The 19880-nt window shown below is 35.6% G+C and overlaps 1 protein-coding gene across 1 annotated transcript in view; it reads right to left on the bottom strand.

Annotated features, from left to right (window-relative positions):
- Nucleotides 1-19880, bottom strand: part of Cfap47 (cilia and flagella associated protein 47) — a 261790-nt gene that overhangs the window by 46066 nt on the left and 195844 nt on the right. The window contains exons 53-55 of the mRNA XM_027432785.2: nucleotides 15080-15255; nucleotides 13320-13427; nucleotides 833-944 (exon numbers count right to left, since the gene is read on the bottom strand). Coding sequence (XP_027288586.1) covers nucleotides 833-944; nucleotides 13320-13427; nucleotides 15080-15255 — 396 coding nt within the window. The remainder of the gene's footprint in view (nucleotides 1-832; nucleotides 945-13319; nucleotides 13428-15079; nucleotides 15256-19880) is intronic.

Raw genomic sequence — 19880 nt, 5'->3', positions numbered from 1 at the left:
AAGTCATTGCCAAGAGATAAATATTAAGGTATAAAAACATCAAAGTGTATATTTGTTCTTTGGTAAAAATAAAACACTGTAATTATCTAATTTTTCTGAAAGTTTCAATTTTTTCCTAGATTACATTCTCATTCCTCAGCTCAGTCTATTCAGACTCTTGCCTCAGCCTCCTGAAAAGTTAGAATATTTGACTAGAGATGTACCCACAAACCAGGACCTGTCTTAAAATTATCATTTTAAAGTTTACTTGAATAGATATGGGGTCAAATTTACTGTAAGGCATTGGCGTCCTATCGTTTGGAAATATAGGTATTTATATTAAAACTTCTTATTTTGTTTTGTAACTTGCGCCAAAAGATAAATATAATTTAGGCTGATTAATTCGATCATATTCTTTTTCATGATCCCAAAATGAGACAATGGGAAGAGCTGTCTAAGAATCTGAAAATGTAAGCAGGGACAAGGCCAGAAACTCAGAAAGGGTTAAAACAATTGTTCTCATGACACTGTTAACAGATGACTGTTAAACATAAAATCTTATCACATAGAAACTATTATGAAAACTGACTAATAAAATGATCAGAAATAAAATATAACCAGCATATTGAGCATAATTTAGCATATATAATTTCAATATTACAATAAAATGAGATTGTTTAGTGACAGATTACAATTTATGATCAGGTATAAAAACAGAATATCACCTTTTTAAACTTCAAAAAATTAAATTATTATTAATGATTCTAAGGATAATATTGCATTAGAATCCTAAAATTAGAATTAGAAAATGTAGTTGTAGTGACCAGTTTCATGAATTTCTGAATGTACTTACTGGTAGTTTTTTGTTAATCTCCATGACAAAATTTTCAGGATTACTGTTTCTTATATTCAATTCTAATGTTTCATGCGTAGGATTATATAAAGGAAGGGTTTGAATGATCTTCCTGGGAGGAAAACCAGAAGCAGTAAATTTACTGGTATTTATAATTTTATCAGTGAAAATTTAATAAATATTTTCTCTATCAATTAAATTTCCTCCTCCTTAAAATCTACATTAATGCATAATATTTACATACATTTATGAGAAATAATATCTGATTTGATCATGTAACAAATGCACAACAATCCAAATTATAAGGAATGCTACTCAATGAAGAAATAAAATTCTACTCATTTGACATGTATGGAAATTAACCAAATGTTATGGAACACTAAAATGTATATGTTGAACTCTTTTTACCAATAGTACCTCAGAATATGATATTAAATGCAATTTGAAATATATATACCTAACTTTGTTAAACTGAAGTTAGATGGGAAAAGTGGTCCTTTGATCCAATATGACTTGTGTCCTATAACATTTACTACAAATATGATCAGCACTTACAACTTTGGGTGTGGCAGATTCATTAATTCATATGGTGTGGCATTGACTCTAGGTTTGAGTCTAGAAAGAAACCTTTTCAGATGTTTCTGATTTTTTATATTGGTTTTTAACAGACACTTGTTTTTGTCATACTTTCTATGATGATTAAAAAACAAAAGATTTTATATATACATACTACATACATATAGAAACTGAACATATATACATGTGCATATGCTTATTGTCAAACATATTTTGAAGAGAACAATTACTGTTTTCTCAAAGTGGAGTTACATCTAGTTATAATGAAAGAATTATTGTTTCTGCTTTCACTCAATACAAAGCTGTGTACCACTAAATGTGTACCTTGAATGCCACTGTTCCTACAGACTTCTGGGCTCTTAAATAGAATGTCCTATTTATCATTTATATGTTTAAGAGTTATTTCTATAAAAACAATAAATGGCTATTAATGTTGACATTATAAAACTCAATAAAAGTTCTGGAAGATAAAACTGAGCTAATCTGTCAGGTTGGAAAATAGCAAATGAAAGGAAAAGGGCAAAATAATACTGAAAATTTTAAATCAGTTACAAATATTAAGTCCAAATCACAGCTGTAGGAAGAAGACAGAAAACAAAAAAATGGCATAACTTTGGGAGATTTCAGAAACTGAAAACCAGAAATTTATTTAAGAGTGTCCACTTACCTTAAAAAAACAAAGAACATACAGACACAGCAAGACATATCTTTAGTGATATATTATTTATGACTTATTAAAACTTGACTGAGGATTCAGAATAGAAAAGTCAGCCTCAAACTATAGAGATCAGGTAGTGGTGATACACGCCTTTAATCCCAGCATTCATTCTACAGCCACACTGAGGAGAGGTTACAGTCTGAGACTTGGAGAGAGCTTGTGGAGACAGGATCAGCCCATTCAGCCTGAGGTACAAGTAAGAGCTAGTGGCCAGCTGCTTTGTTTCTCTGAACTTCAGCTTGAGGTTTGAACCCCAGTATCAGTCATTTTTTTTTGTTAAACATATTATTAAGACAGAATGCTGAATGCACTCAACATTCTTACTAGTTTCCAAAATGATAAGGATACAGTTTAAATTCATTAAAACTTTTTATCAAATGTCTTTCTATGTCATATACCTTTTAATTAAGTATGCATATTAAATCTAACTTAAATTTGTATATTTATTTATTTACTTATTTATTTTGGTTTTTAGGGGCAGTTTCTCTGTGTAGCATTGGAGCCTGTCATGGAACTTGCTTTGTAGTCCAGGCTGGCCTCAAACTCATAGAGATCTGCCTTCTAACTAGAAAAACATGGTTTAAGAATCCACCACAAATTAAAAAGGAAAAAATTGCCAGTAAAATGGCATAGCTTGTACTGCAAGCCTAAACAAATGAATTAATCCCTGGAATCCACAATAAGGTAGAAAGAATCAACTGTGCAAAACAGTCTTCTGAAATCCATTTGTGTATCATGCCATGGATGTCCCTGCATTCATAGCTACACTTCATGCAAACACATATTCATGCAATAACAAAGTTTTAAAAGGAGAAAAGGTGTAGTAAAATATAAAAAATGGTTGTAAAAAATTTCACATAAGCATTCTGCCGACCGACCCAGGAACTAGCACCCCACTCTTCCAATCCGCCGACCAACCCAGGAACTAGTGAGGAGACTACCACAAGAGTCAAGACCACCCAGAGTTGTGGACATTGAATTCCTGGCCCCCACACACCAAAGGGTCACAAGAGGAGATAGAGAGACCCCACCTGCACCCACTAAAAGAAGATATGGGAAGAAGACAGAATAAGATTTCACTCAACAACAGAAAGACCAATATGACACCACCAGAATCTAGGGACTCCACTCCAGCAAGATCTGAAAAGCCCAACACAGAACATGAAGATGAGATGGACCTCAAAAATTATCTCAGCAAGATGATAGAGACCTTTAAAAGGGAAACAAGAAAATCCCTTAAAGAAATAGAAGCAAAAGCAAACAAAAAATTAAACGAAATGGAGGAAAAGACAAACCAAAAAATTCAAGAAATAAATAAATCTCTAAAAGAATCTAAAGAAAGCCAAGAAAAACATCCAAACAAGTGAAGGAAGCTCTTGAAACAGTTCAAAGCATGAAAACTGAAATAGACACAATAAAGAAAACACAGAATGAGACCATGCTGGAAATGGAAAGGCTCGATAAACAATCAGGAACTAAAGATGTGAGTACAACCAATAAATTCAAGAGAATCTCAGCTACTGAAGACTCGCTAGAGGATATACATTCATCAACCAAAGAAAACCTCAAGTCCAACAAATCCCTAACACAAAATATCCAGGAAATATGGGACACAGTAAAAAGGTCAAGACTAAGAATAATAGGTGTAGAAGAAGGTGAAGAAACACTGCTCAAAGGTACAGAAAACATATTCAACAAAATCATAGAAGAAAACTTCCCCAACCTACAGAAGGATATGCCTATGAAAGTACAAGAAGCTTACAGGACACCAAACAGACTGGACCACAAAAAGAAGTCCCCCGACACATAATAATCAAAACACCAAATCTACAGAATAAAGAGAAAATATTAAGAGCAGCAAAGGAAAAAGGCCAAGTAACATATAAAGGCAAACCAATCAGAATCACACCCGACTTCTCAATGGAAACTCTGAAAGCCAGAAGGTCTTGGATAGATACCCTACAAGCACTAAGGGAGCATGGATGTCAACCCAGACTACTGTACCCAGCAAAACTTTCAATCACTATAGATGGAGAAAACAAGATATTCCATGACAAAAACAGATTTAAACAATACATATACACAAATCCAGCACTACAGAAGGTTCTGGAAGGAAAACTTCAACCCAACGAACATAACTACACTCACAAAAACACTGGCAATAATCTAATTTTACCAAACACAAAAAGAAAAAGGAGGGTGAAATCCACATGCAATGACACAACCAACAATAAATCCAAAATAAAGAAGAACCAATGAACAATGGACATTAATATCCCTAAATGTCAATGGTCTTAACTTACCCATAAAAAGATATAGGCTAACAGAATGGATACAAAGACAAAATCCATCCTTCTGCTGTTTACAAGAAACACACCTCAATTTCAAAGACAGGTGATACCTCAGAGTAAAAGTATGGGAAAACATTTTCCAAATGGGCTCAAGAAACAAGCTGGTGTAGCAATCCTAATATCTAACAAATTAGACTTTAAACTGAAAGAATCAAAAGAGATGAAGAAGGGCATTTCATACTCACCAAAGGAAAAGTCCATCAAGATGAAGTCTCAATCCTAAACATCTATGCCCCTAATATGAAAGCACCCACGTTTGTAAAAGAAACATTACTAAAGCTCAAACCACACATAAAACCCCAAACACTCATAGTGGGAGACTCCAACACCCCGCTTTCACCACTAGGAAACTTCAACACCCCCCTTACACCACAAGACAAGACCACCAGACAGAAACTTAACAAAGAAACAAAGGATCTGACAGAAGTTATGACCCAACTGGTTTTAACAGATATCTATAGAACATTCCATCCAAACACAAAAGAATATACCTTCTTCTCAGTGCCACATGGAACCTTCTCAATAATTGACCACATAGTTGGCAGCAAAGCAAACCTCCAAGTTACAAAAAATTGAAATAACCCCCTGTATCTTATCAGACCACCATGCATTAAAAATAGAATTCAACAGCAATACAAATTGTAGAAAACCTACATTTGCGTGGAAAATGAATAACACCCAATTGCACCATTCCTGGGTTGAAGAACAAATAAAAAAAAGAAATTAAAGACTTCCTAGAATTTAATGAGAATGTAGACACAACATACCCAAACTTATGGGACACTCTGAAAGCAGTGCTAAGAGGGAAGTTCATAGCACTAAGTGCCCACATGAAGAATCTGGAGGAAAGTCACATTAGAGAATTGATAGAACAACTGAAAGCTTTAGAGCAAAAGGAAGTAAACACACCAAGGAGGAGTAGACGCCAGGAAATAATCAACCTGAGAGCCGAAATCAACAAAGTAGAAACTAGGAAAACAGCACAAAGAATCAATGAAACAAAGAGTTGGTTCTTTGAGAAGATCAATAAGATAGACAAACCTCTAGCCAAACTAACCAAAAGGCAGAGAGAGAGCATGCTAATTATTAAAATCAGACATGAAAAGGGGGATATAACAACGGACACTGAGGAAATCCAGAGAATCTTTAGGTCATACTTTGAAAACCCGTATTCCACAAAATTGGAAAATCTAAAAGAAATGGACAGCTTTCTGGATAAATATCACTTACCAAAATTAAATCAAGATCAGATAAACAGTGTAAATCGACTTATAACCCTAATGAAATAGAAGCAGTCATCGAAAGCCTCCCAACCAAAAAAAGCCCAGGTCCAGATGGCTTCACTATAGAATTCTACCAGAAATTCAAACAAAAGCTAATTCCAGTACTCCTCAAAATGTTCCGCACAATAGAAGCAAATGGGATATTGCCAAACTCTTTCTACGAGGCTACAATCACTTTGATACCCAAACCACACAAAGATATGACTAAGAAAGAGAACTACAGACCGATATCCCTCATGAACATCGATGCTAAAATACTCAATAAAATATTGGCGAACTGAATCCAAGAACATATCAGAAAAATCATCCACCACGATCAAGTAGGCTTCATCCCAGGGATGCAAATATGGTTCAACACATGATAATCCATCAATGTAATCCACCATATAAACAAACTGTAAAAGAAAAACCACATGATCATCTCAGTAAATGCTGAAAAATCCTTTGACAAAATCCAACATCACTTCATGATAAAGATCTTGTAGAGAACAGGAATAACATAACATATCTAAACATGATAAACTCAATATACACCAAATCAATAGCCAACATCAAATTAAATGGACAGAAACTCAAAGCGTTTCCTCTAAAATCAGGAACAAGACAAGGCTGTCCACTCTCTCCATACCTCTTAAATGTTGTACTTGAAGTTCTGGCTAGAGCAATAAGACAAGAAAAGGGGATAAAAGGGAAACAAATTGGAAAGGATGAAGTCAAACTTTCACTATTTGCAGACGACATGATAGTCTACATTAGTGACGTGAAAAACTCTACCAGGGAACTCCTACGGCTGATAAATACCTTCAGCAAGGTAGCAGGATACAAAATTAATTCAAAAAAATCAGTAGCACTAATATATACAGATGATAAATCCAATGAGAAAGAAATCAGGGAAATATCACCTTTCACAATATCCACAAGCAACATAAAATATCTTGGGGTAACACTAACCAAAAAAGTGAAAGACCTGTACAATAAGAACTTTGAGACTTTAAAGAAAGAAATTAAAGAAGATACCAGAAAATGGAAAGATCTCCCATGCTCTTGGATAGGTAGAATTAACATAGTAAAAATGGCAATCCTGCCAAAAGCAATCTACAGATTCAATGCAATCCCCATCAAAATCCCAACACAGTTTTTCACAGACATTGAAAGAACAATACTCAACTTTATATGGAAAAATAAAAAGCCCAGGATAGCCAAAACAATTCTTTACAATAAAGGATCTTCTCTAGGCATCACCATCCCCGACTTCAAGCTCTACTATAGAGCCATAGTTCTGAAAACCGGTTGGTATTGGCACAAAAGTAGACAGATAGACCAATGGAATTGAATTGAAAACCCTGATATTGACCCACGCACCTACGAATACCTCATTTTTGACAAAGGTGCTAAATCTGTACAACGGAAAAGAGATAGCATCTTCAACAAATGGTGCTGGTACAATTGGATTCGGACATGCAGAAAATTGCAGATAGATCCACACATGTCACCATGCACAAAACTTAAGTGCAAATGGATCAAAGATCTCAGCATAAATCCAGCCACACTGAATCTTCTAGAAGAGAAAGTGGGAATTACCCTTGAACAAATTGGCATAGGAGACCACTTCCTGAACATTACACCAGTAGCACAGACCCTGAGGTCTGCAATTAATAAATGGGACCTCCTGAAACTGAGAAGCTTCTGCAAGGAAAAGGAAACAGTCAGTAGGACAAAACGACCACCCACAGAATGGGAAAAGATTTTCACCAATCCCACATCTGACAGAGGACTGATTTCCAAAATATATAAGGAGCTCAAGAAGCTAGCCACCAAAACACCAAACAATGAAATTAAAAAGTAGGGTGCAGAACTAAATAGAGAATTCTCAACAGAGGAATCTGAAATGGCTGAAAGACACTTAAGAATGTGCTCAAAATCATTGGCTATCAAAGAAATGCAACTCAAAACAACTCTGAGATACCACCTCACACCTGTCAGAATGGCTAAAATAAAAAATATCAATGACAATGTATGCTGGAGAGGATGTGGAGAAAAAGGAACACTCCTTCATTGCTGGTGGGAGTGTGAACTTGTAAGACTACTCTGGAAATCAGTATGGCAGTTGCTCAGAAAAATGGGAATCAGTCTACTTCAAGATCCAGCCATTTCTCTCTTGGGTATATACCCAAATAGTGCATGTTCATACAACAAGGACATATGTTCAACCATGTTCATAGCAGCATTGTTTGTAATAGCCAGAACCTGGAAGCAACCTAGATGCCCCTCAACTGAAAAATGGATTGAGAAAATGTGGTACATTTACACAATGGAGTAATACTCACCAGAAAAAAGCAATGGAATCTTGAAATTCGCAGGCAAATGGATGGAACTAGAAGAAACCATCCTGAGTGAGGTAACCCAGTCACAAAAAGACAAACATAGTATGTACTCACTCATATATGAATTTTAGACATAGAGCAAAGGATTACCAGCCTATAATCCTCTTCACCAAAGAAAGTAGGAAACATGAAGGACTCTAAGGGATAAATGGTCCCCAGGAATGGAAGTGGCATGAACTCCTGAACTAATTGGGAGCATGAGGGTAGGGGAGAAGGAGCTGCTACAATAAGTGCAAGAGAAAAGGAGGAGAGGAGAGGAAATGGAGGGGCAGAAATATTGAATTGGGTGAAGAATAGAGGAAATAGAGCAGGATGAGGGATACGATATCAGAGGGAGCCACTATAGGTCCGAGAAGAGATCTGGAACCAGGGAGATCTCCTGAGACCTACAAGGATGACATGATCTGACAATCCAGGCAATGGTGGAGAGGATAACCTGAAAGCCCTTCCCCTAAAATGAGATTGATGACTTCTCTTTATGCCTTCCTAGAGCCCTCACCCAGTGGCTGATGGAAGCAGAGACAGACATCCACAGATATACACTGAGCCGAAATCGGGAATTTAGTTGAAGAGAGGGAGGAATGAAGAACGAAGGGGTCTGTACCAGGCTGGAGAAACCCACAGAAACAGTTGGCCTGAACAAGGGAGAGCACATCGACCCCAGATGCTGTCGGGGAGACCAGTACAAGACTGATCCAGACCCCTGAACATGGATGTCAATAAGGAGGCCTCTGCCCTCCAGGGAGCCTCTGGTGGTGGATTCGTATTTTTCCCTGGTGTAAGAAGGGACTTTGAGAGCCCATCTCTCATGAAGGGTTACACTCTGGCCCTGGACACATGGGGAAGGGCCCAGGACAGCACAGGAAGTTTTGGTTGACTTTGCAGAGCCCCTGTTGAAGGCCCTACCCTGCCTGGGGAGTGGTGGGTGGATGGGGTGGGGGTGGGCTGGGGTGAGGGAGGAGGGATGGGGGTGAGCGGAGGGAGAGGGAGAGGGAGAGGGAGAAGGGACTTGAAACAAGCTTGTTCCCTAACTAGAACTAATAAATACATTTTAAAAATAAAGAATTACCCAATTGATTTACTTCCTGAAACTCACTTTTACTTATTTGTTTTGTGACTTTAATTACAGAATGAAAAAGCCACTGTATTTATAATTTGTTTTTGTTTTTCATTTCTATTACAATCACTTCCTGTGTCATTAAACATTTCTCCAAAACATCATGGAGACATACTAAAATAAATATCCTCTGGGGAATATTTAGAAAGTAAAAAAAATTCACATAAATAAGTGAAATTTAAGATATATATCTGAAATAAAAGCAATAGTTATATATAGCTTTAATACATTATCATTAATATTTTCATTACACTAAAGAATTTTGTGCACTTGTTTGGGGAAGTGTATAGACACAGCATGTATGTGGAAGTCAGGGGACAACTGTCAGGAGTTAGTGCTCTTTTTTTCCATCATGTGGGTCTTGGGGATTGAATTTAGATCATCAGTCTTCATATAAATAGCTGGGTAGAAACTGCTACTAGCTAACCATAGAGGTTGGATGTCTATGCAGATAGGCCGGAAATGATGTAGCTGGACAGAATCAGGATATAAGCAGGGATAAACAGGAAATCACTCTCTTCTCTGTGGTGAAGCTAGGTCAACCACTATGTAGGATGCAAGAGGAATAACAGGTCTGGACTCTTTCTCCAGTAAGACAAGACCACATGGAAAAACTTAGATTAATAGAGATGCCTTAATAATTAAGAAACCCAAGCCAACAGCCAACAGATTTATGACAAATATAGTGTCTGTGTGCTTCTTTGGGGCAGAGAAAGGTGGCAGGACCCTGATGGGACAGAAAACACTTGTTACAATGGGGAGATAAATAGATTAATCTAAATGGGTTAATAATTAAATGAGATTTAGCCAATAAGAAGCCTGAACCATCAAGCAAACAGTTTATAATTAATATAAGGCTCTGTGTATTTATTTGGGACTAAACAGCTGCAGCACAGACAGGACAGAAACTTCTGTTCAACACTTACAAAGCTGATATAGAAGTGTGTGTTGTGTCTATTATAACATTCTTGAAGAAGCAGAGGCAGGAGGATACCTGGAGCTTACTAGATCGACAGCCTAGCTGAATCAGTGAGCTCCAGGTTCAGTTAGAAATTCTATTTGAAAACAAGGTGGAGAGTGACATAGAAAGATACTAAAGGTTGGTTGATCTCTGGTTTCCACATGCAAAAATGTGTACCTAGATAAATATGTACATACACATTCACCAGATATAAATACATATTTACATGCATACACATATGTACATAAAAATAAGTTTAAGGATGACTTTTGTAATTAGTCACAGTAGATGAAAATATGACACTGTCCCCTACATACACGTATTATTTTAGTTAAAAATAAAATGGAATAGGGCCAGACTACAAAAAAGTAAGCACATGAGCAAAAACATAACTTCTCTTTCTTTATAATGCATAAAAAGCTGTGAGAATTAAAATCTAAATGTCTTTGTAAGAACAAGGAGTATAGAATTGTACATGCTGTCACTTTTGAACTTAGAACTTCCTTTTCATATGCTGCTTCCCCCATTATTTTAATTACTCTGTTATCATTTTCTCAGTGAGTTATATGTATTGATGTTTTGGCCCACATCTAGTAATGGAAGAACTTATCGTATTTTGTGTGCTGAGGAAGAGATATTAAGCAAAAGGTGCTTATTTATTCATTAGACTATATTTTTTCAGATTTTTTTATTTGAATTAGAAACAAGATTGGTTTACATGGCAGTCTCAGTTCCCTTCTCCCTCCCATTATCCCCTACCCCCCCCACAACTAAAACCCTACCTATCACATATCCTTTCTGCTCCCCCTGGATGGTGAAGCCTTCCATAGGGTGTCATCAGAGTCGGTCATATCCTTTGGGATAGGGCCTAGGCCCACCCCCGTGTGTCTAGGCTCAGGAATATTCCTCTATGTAGAATGGGCTCCCAAAGTCCACACCTATGCTAGGGATAAGTATTGAACTACTGCAGGAGGTCCTGTGGATTTCCGAGGTTTCCTCAATGAAATCCATGTTCCTGGGGTTTGGATCAGTCCCATGCTGGTATCCCAGCTATCAGTCTGGGGAGTAAGAGCTCCCCGATGTTCAGGTTAGCCATTTCTGTGGGTTTCACCAGCCTGGTCTGGACCAAGTTTCTCTTCATTAGTCCTTCTCTGCATCTGGATTCTATTTCAGTTCAGGGATAAGTTGTGGGTGTCTGCTTCTACTTCCACCAGCTGCCGTGTGAGGGCTATCAGGTGGCATAAGTCAGTCATCAATCTCATTATCAGGGGAGGACATTTAAGGACTGTCTCCTCTGTTGCTTATACTGTTAGCTGGTGTAATCTTTGTAGATCTCCAGACATTTCCCTAGTGCCTGATTTCTCTGTAAACCTAAAATGTCTCCCTCTATTATGGTATCTCCATTCTTGTTATCCTCTATTCTTCCCCTGACTCAACCTTTCTGCTCCCTCATGTCTTCTGCATCACTCCTCTTCTTTCCTTCTCATTCTCCTAGCTCTCTCCCCCCTCTTCTCGTGCTCTCAATTTGCTCAGGGGATCTTGACCCTTTCCCCTTCTCCAGGGGTCCATGTATGTCTCTCTTAGGATCTTCCTTGTTTACTAGTTTCTCTGGAAGTGGGGATTATAGGCTGGTAATCCTTTATTCTGTGTCTGAGATCCACATATGAGTGAGTACATATCATGTTTGTCTTTTTGTGATTGGGTTACCTCTCTCAGAATGGTTTCTTCTAGATCCATCCATTTTCCTGCAAATTTCAAGATTCCATTTTTTTTTCTGCTTAGTAGCACTCCATTGTGTAAATGTACCACATTTTCTCTATCCATTATTCAGTTGAGGGGCATCTAGGCTGCTTCCAGTTTCTGGCTATTACAAATAGTGCTGCTATGAACATGGTTGAACAGATGTCCTTGTTGTATGAATGTGCTTCTTTTGGGTATATGCCTACTAGTGGAATTGCTGCATCTTGTTGTAGACAGATTCCCATTTTCTTGAGGAGTCGCCAAACTGATTTCCAAAGTGGCTGTACAAGTTGGCACTACCACCAGCGGTGGAGAAGTGTTCCCCTTTCTCTACATCCTCTCCAGCATGAACTATCATTGGTGTTTTTGATTTTGGCCATTCTGACAGGAGTAAGATGGTATCTCAGAGTTGTTTTGATTTGCATTTCCCTGATAACTAAGGATGTCAAACACTTTCTTATGTGTCTTTCAGCCATTTTAGATTCCTCTGTTGAGAACTGTCTATTTAGTTCTGTACCCTACTTTTTAATTAGATTGTTTGGTGTTTTGGAGACTAGCTTCTTGAGTTCTCTGTATACTTTGGAGATCAGCCCTCTGTCAGATGTGGGGTTGGTGAAGATCTTTTCCCTGTCTGTGGGCTGCCGTTTTGTCTTGCTGACTGTCTCCTTTGCCTTACAGAAGCTTCTCAGTTTCAGGAGGTCCCATTTATCAATTGTTGATCTCAGTGTCTGTGCTACTGGTGTTATGCTCAGGAAGCTGTCTCCTGTACCAATTAATTTAAGGGTATTTCCTTATTTTAGACTATATATTTTTGAGTGAATTATATGTTTTTTTGTTTACCATAATCATATTTGGTGAGTGTGGTACCTAAATGGAACATAGTGTCAATCAAGTGGCCAGAGGTTCACAGTTACTCATGTCATACCCACTGCTTTGAGGAAACAAAACTTCAATCAGGCTTTTCATTAATCCTGAACTTAAGGCATATGTGCACAAGAATATGTTCCATTCCTCCTAGTGTCTATTTGGAATGAGCTGAGTACAGTGAGACTCAGTCCCCATTAGATACCACTGACTATTTCCTCTTGTCCAGCTTTGCTCTCCTTTACCTCATAAAAGAACTCCCTTTCCCATTTTATTTTCTGGACCTGAATGCAAGAGCTAGCTCTGTACTGCAAGAGTCCTTTCCCTCCTTTGTAAGCATTTTTTGTAGGGAACTCTTAACCACATCTTGATCTGTTTCTCTTGACAGGTTTTCCCATTAGAAATAAACTTATACTGTACTTTAAAAGGTTAAATGCCTTACAACATTGTTTTTTTCCTTTTTTAAATAACAAAATTATTAAACAGAACTTACTTTCCAAGATCACACTGCATTTCTGGTATTTTCTTTGCTTTTGGAAGATCAGTTGTTAGTTTTAGTAAATACCAGAACTCTTCACCCATTTCAGGCTGAAAAATAATGCTGTTGTAGAGAAATTTTGAAAATGTTGTCAGCTGTTTGTTTGTATAATAAGCATGTTAGAGCAAAAATATAAAATGATGGAAATATCTGGTTTCAAATACAGTATTTTATCACTACTGTGCTATATATTCCAGTATTATTATGAATGTTTTTGTAACTTTTCAATTTTTGGTGGGCAGATTACTTCATTAAAGAAAGGAAATATTGTTATAAATACACATTTAATAAATATTTGTTGAAAGAATTGAAAGTGATTACATGTGAGTATTTTAAATATCAATGTTAGAAAGCATCATTGTCTATAGCTGTAGTTAAATCAGATTTACTATATTAAATTGAATGTATGCACACATTCTTATGAAGGCCATCATAAATATGCAGTTTTAAAGAACACCTTTATAATCATCATGTACTCAGCCCTCAGAAGAGAAGAGTTTTTCTAAAGTGTAAATGTATCACTGGGTTGATATCTCAGATTTATTGTACTTTTTGTATAATTTCAATCACATCCCTTAACTTTTTAAATGAGAATTTCATTATTTATAAAATGTGATGAATCAGTCAGCCTTGCCTTACCCTTGCCACAAGAATTTCATGTACATAAAATATATACTAAGATGATAATAATGGAGTAAGCAAGTAATAACAAGCCTAGAGCATGCCTAATACATACAAACAAACAAAAATGAACTTTCAGTTGATACCTGTAAGGCCCAGAGTTACATTAGAGAAATGAGAGAGGCCCACATTTCTAACAGTAATCTATTACAAGATTTTTTTTCAATAACAACCTGCTCTCCTCTTCTCTTATAACATTCCGCTTTTCTCCCTCTGGTTCTACTTTTTAAATTTTGTTAAAGTCTTGAGACAAGACTAGGTCTTGAGAACTTGTCTAGAACTCACTTTGTAGTTTGGGCTTGCCTCTTACTAAAATTCCCCTATCTCCTGTGTGGTCAGATTACAAATGTGAACCACCATGTTAGGGTAATGAAATATTATTCTCCAGATTTACACTATTATGAATTTTATCCTTTAAAGTCTAAGATATATGTCATTTTAGTACTCCTTCATTAAAATTATAAGTAGTTACTTCTATAATAGGAATCAAGACAGAAGATTTTCATAGTCATCATTGTCTGCGAAAACTTACACTACTACACTAACTACACTGCTAATATACATACATATATCTATGTATATATTATATATATATATATATGTGTGTGTGTGTATGTGTGTGTGTGTGTGTGTGTGTGTGTGTGTGTGTGTGTGTGTGTGCATGTACATGGATGTATTATGTTTTTACTATAGGATACTATTTGTAATGTTTGTAATGTACTTTTGTCTATGTCTTGGAAGCAAATGATTTATAGCTAGTTACTCAAAGGAGACATGAATTTTTATCCAGAAAAGTAAAAGTTAAATCCCTAGTTCTCATGAAGCATCCTCAGTTCAGTTGTCACACTAAGGAAGATTTGACTTGTAAAAAGCAAAATGAGAAAAGTTGGAATGTTTTAATATAATATTTCAGTGGCTAGTAATTTTGCACTGAAGCAAACAAAAATTAATTGTCAATTAGTACATATTATTAAAGAATAGCCCTCACTCTTTCAAAGACTCAACAACAAATGACAATAAGAGCCCAAACCCACCTTTCTTCTCTATAGCCTGTGGTTGCTGGAGAATACCACACAATGTAGTTCACACATTCCAATGGGTTCAGTCTCATTTCCTCTGGTCCATTAAGAGCAGAGGATGTTAATTTCACATCCATACGAATAATTCTATCTTTCTGATTGGAGATGGGAATTTCAATGCAGATAGTCTCCTTGGATTATGAAAGAAAAGAAAGACATAATCAACTTTTGTTGTCAGGATAATCATTTGTTTAGGAAAGCAAGCAGATAGAAAACTATTACTATGGGCCACTTGTTTTATTTTTTCCAATAGCTTTATTATCATGAGTTCCATTTTTCAGTATTTCCTCTGGTGATAACTCATTGATGGCACGATGCTACTTTTTACAGCTTTTTCTATGCAACCTGAAGAAATTTGTAAGACTAGTATAGAACTTAGCATTTTAAGAAATTTCCAAAGATCAAAATAAAAATAATCATAGTTACAGGAATATGTGAGGATACAAGTATCATCAAACATATTGGCCTAAAAATTCTGTCTAGCACTGAAGAGAGAAAAAAATGGAGGGAACACAACTGGGCCTGCTCATTTGTACTCATCTACTAGTCAGATATGTCTCACAAACAGTGTCAGTTTAAGAAGATGCTACAGCCTCAACAAAATAAAAGCCAACAAATAAATCCAGCCCCAGAAAATTAAGAAAAACAAATAACAGAATCCCTAGGCTATTATTATATGATATGCTTTAAATACTTATTATTTTTCATTAAGTTTTATTTCTTACAAAGTAATTCTGGGCCATCAGGATGGAAAAGGTGCTTGTTACCAAGTCTGACAACCTAAGCTAAGTTCCCAAGACCCATATAGAAAAAGAGAACCTACTCCTTCCCAAAAGTTCAACTTTCAGTTCCAAAAACATACTGTGGTCATCTCTCTCTCTCTGTCTCTCTGTCTCTCTGTCTTGCACACATGCACTAAATGTAATAAAACTAAAAGAAATCATGTTTGACTTATTCACATTTTAAGACCTACACATTAAATATGCATGCTATGGCCGGGAGAGGAGAAAAATATTATTAGCATTTGGAATATAAAATTTCTTTTAGAGTATGTCATTACTAACAACAGTGGAACATAAAATAAAATTGTTTTCATAAGTCAAAAATTTGCTCTGAAGCCCAGACTACCCTGGAACTCACAATTCGGTCTCCACACTGCAATTCTGGGATTATAGACATGATTTGAAATCACTTTAAAACTTAATGCTTGACAAGTAAGTATTTATTTTACATGAAAATTTTAATATGCTGTGGTTACCTAAATCTTAAGGATGGACAGAATGTGAGAATGTAAGCAATGAGGCACTAATATCACAATGCCTCCTTGGCATCCTTGCTATATGTATGACAAGCTGTCTCTATGAGAATACTTTATTCCTACCTAGTAGGTCTAGAACCATTCTCTAATTCTTTCAGAGATGAACATTTTGATACCAATGGATAAATGCTTATTAATGCTGTATTCTCTTGAGAATCCCTGGAGTATAACTCTCAGGACTAAACTACAACAACCAAAAATTTTATTATAGTCACAAAATTTAATCTTATGCTATATGTTAACATGATATCTACCTAAAATTGTAGAAAATCCATCAAATATTATATTATGAAAATTAGCCTGAAATTTCAAACTCAAACAAAAATCCCATTTGTGGCAATTTAAAAGTATGATTTCATATGGGTATTTGTAGTTTAGTAATATGCCAAAATATGCTCAAAGACACTTAGAAAGCTTACTTTTATAGATAAAATTACTTTTTAGGTATACAAATCATATATTCTATGTATGTTTGATATGTTCAGAAGGATAAGAGGTTTGTCATATACTATTTTATTAGATGATCAAAATTTTTGAGTCTGTATTTTGGCTATTTGAATAATTTCAGAAATACATCATCATTTTGATCTAATATCATAATATAATGTATCATCGTGCATGGTGCCAGAGGCCTTCATTTTCAATACTCAGGAGACTGAGACAGGAAAACGTTGAGAGTTTGAGGTAAGCCTGGGTACCCCTGTCTAAAAAATTTACAAAGAAAATTACAGCCACAAGATTCTTAATGTCTTCTTGGTCAATGTCTCCCATGATATTCCACACTCAATTTATGATAAATTAACTTTTACACTTGAGGAATTAAATTTATGTAAGTACTTTCTAAAAACTTTACAATATTTGGATTTTATTTGTCTTGCCAATGGCATAGTCCTCTACTTTGATTAGTAAGCTTTTAAAGTTCATTTATATTTAGAATAAAACATAAATCGGTTTTGACTGATTTTTTGAAACTCAAGTGAAATAGTAATGAGTGCCCATGGAGAGTTCTAAAGCTATCTTTCATCTTCACACAAGTTCTTTTAGGTTCAACAATAGAGTATTCCTTTATGATGTATCCAGCATTATTCTCTTCCTTATACTTAATAACACTTTAGACAGAATAATGGACATGCTAAAAATTGCTTCCATATGAATATTCAATCATGTGAAATACAAAAACAATAAAATAGGGGAAATCATCAACAAAATGTAATTTAAATTAATAGAGAACTATCCATATAAAATTGTAATACTATTTTTAAATGTTTATTAAAAGATAAAAAAGTTTTGTTTTATAAACCATTTCAGAGGCAAACTTAATACACATGTTAGTTTTTAGAGAAATGTAAGATACTTTCAGTATATATTTCATTTATGAGTTTACTACTTTTATCACAATGCAAACAACATTTCAAGATGTTTAAAAACATCATGAAAGAAGTTAAGCGTTTTTACATGCTCTATTGGCAAGGTGACACATGCAATAAAATGTGACATGCTTTTTGAATCTCTCAGAGATCTGACCATGAGGAAATTCATGGGTTACATGATCCTCCACCCACTTATTTGGTTCAAACTCTAACCCCACATGCCTCTTTTCTTTTCCTAAATGTCTGGGCTCCCTCATCCTTTCCTGTCAAGCTAAGTGTGTTCCCAGTGCTTACACATTTTTTGTATTTCCATCTGGGAGCACTCCTACAATCTTTACGATACCTTCATGATCACCCAAAAGTGTTTTTACTCATAGGGATTGCAATTTCTAAATTTATCTGTTTCTTCACTGCAACAATGATGGTGTACACTGAGTGGATTAAATTTGGTGATGTGCAATGTGACAACTTCCATTGTTTTTAAAAGTATAACATTTTAAATTTAGTGTATGGTAATTTATACACATATATAATGTCTTTTGGAAGGCACTTATACACCTACACTATATTTTACTTATAGCCACCCCAACTTTTCCATAGAAATCCTCCCACAACTTGAACCAAGTCACTATTACAACTTCATGACTCTATCTTCTCTAACTCTTACTTCTTTTGTTACTCTTCCTAAAGGAGTCTAACTAGTGCTGTCCATATATGAATGAATGCAGAGCAATTCACTGCAGTATATAAGGGGCCAGCTACAAAGGAAAACCCACCCTCTGTCAGCCCAACAGCTGTTGACTGACTACCTCAGCTGACAAGTTTTTCTTGATTACTGTTCTCCAAATCTGTGAAGAAAACTGTCCTTCTCAACTCTCTGTAGTTATCTTAAAATAGTTTCCAATGCGGAAAGTGTTATTTTTTCATATATTTAAGGAAATTCAAACCTAGTCCATATTTCTTCTACTTGACTGCTTTTCCTCATCCCATTTCCAATGCTCAGGATTACCTAGAAATTTCCCAGTTTGAGGAAGAGGGTTTACAGCACCTGGTCTTTTAAACACTCTGGATGCAACTGCATTTGCTCCTATAATTATTTTTCCAATACAGTGCTTTCATTTTACAAGATACATGTTGGACAAGAGAAAAAAGAAACAGCATAAATTGTTACTGTTCAATTTTCTCCATTTGACTAAATTTTTGCTGTTTTAATCACCAAAAGAAGCACAATTAAACTGTCACCTTATTTTCTGTGAGGAAGACACACTATCACTGTATTATAGATAGCATGTTTATTGCCTGGAAATGGGTAAATATTTCTCATCTCCCTTGATCGGCCATAAAAAGCATCTTTGCACTAAATGTCTAAGCTCCTCACTCATAGTATGACCAAATAGCTGGGCAGCAGAAGTACAACCAGATGTTATATTTCTCAGGTAATCTTGTACACTGGTATATTGTTATCTCTAATGATATGTGAGTGATATCACAGGAAAGCAATTCAAAAACTAGTAGAAATTTTGTGTTAGCTTCTCCCATCTGAAATATAGAATGAAGGAATTATAAGATGGAAGGATCTTGGCTCTCTGAATTACAAAATGGAGGATGTCTACTTACTATTCAGGAATATTTATACTAGATTGTTAAAATTATTATATCTTATATTAATAACTTTTGAAACCCTGGAATTTATTTGTAATGACAAAAATCTTGCAATATTTTCTAATACACTTAATGAGTCTTAAATGAGGCAGCAACACATATTGTAACATGCACATATAATGATCTGTTTCTTAGGTTAATAAACAATAAAAAAAAAACTTCCAAAGAAATTTCTCATTTCAATTGTTGTGTTTGATTTCTAGCTCTATCAGAACATTCATTTACTGTCAATGGTGTCTATACTTGGAAAGTTCATGACTATTCCTTACCCTCTAGCTAGAATAGGACCATGAATATCAGAAACAAAAAAAGAAGTCTTCATGGTATAATGAAAGTTGTGTTTTTTTGTTTGTTTGTTTGTTTTTTGGTTTTTCAAGACAGGGTTTCTTTGTGTAGCTTTGGAGCC

This window comes from Cricetulus griseus, chromosome X (genome assembly GCF_003668045.3).
Source record: "Cricetulus griseus strain 17A/GY chromosome X, alternate assembly CriGri-PICRH-1.0, whole genome shotgun sequence".
Taxonomy (NCBI): domain Eukaryota; kingdom Metazoa; phylum Chordata; class Mammalia; order Rodentia; family Cricetidae; genus Cricetulus; species Cricetulus griseus.
This window is presented reverse-complemented; position numbering and strand designations above follow the sequence as displayed.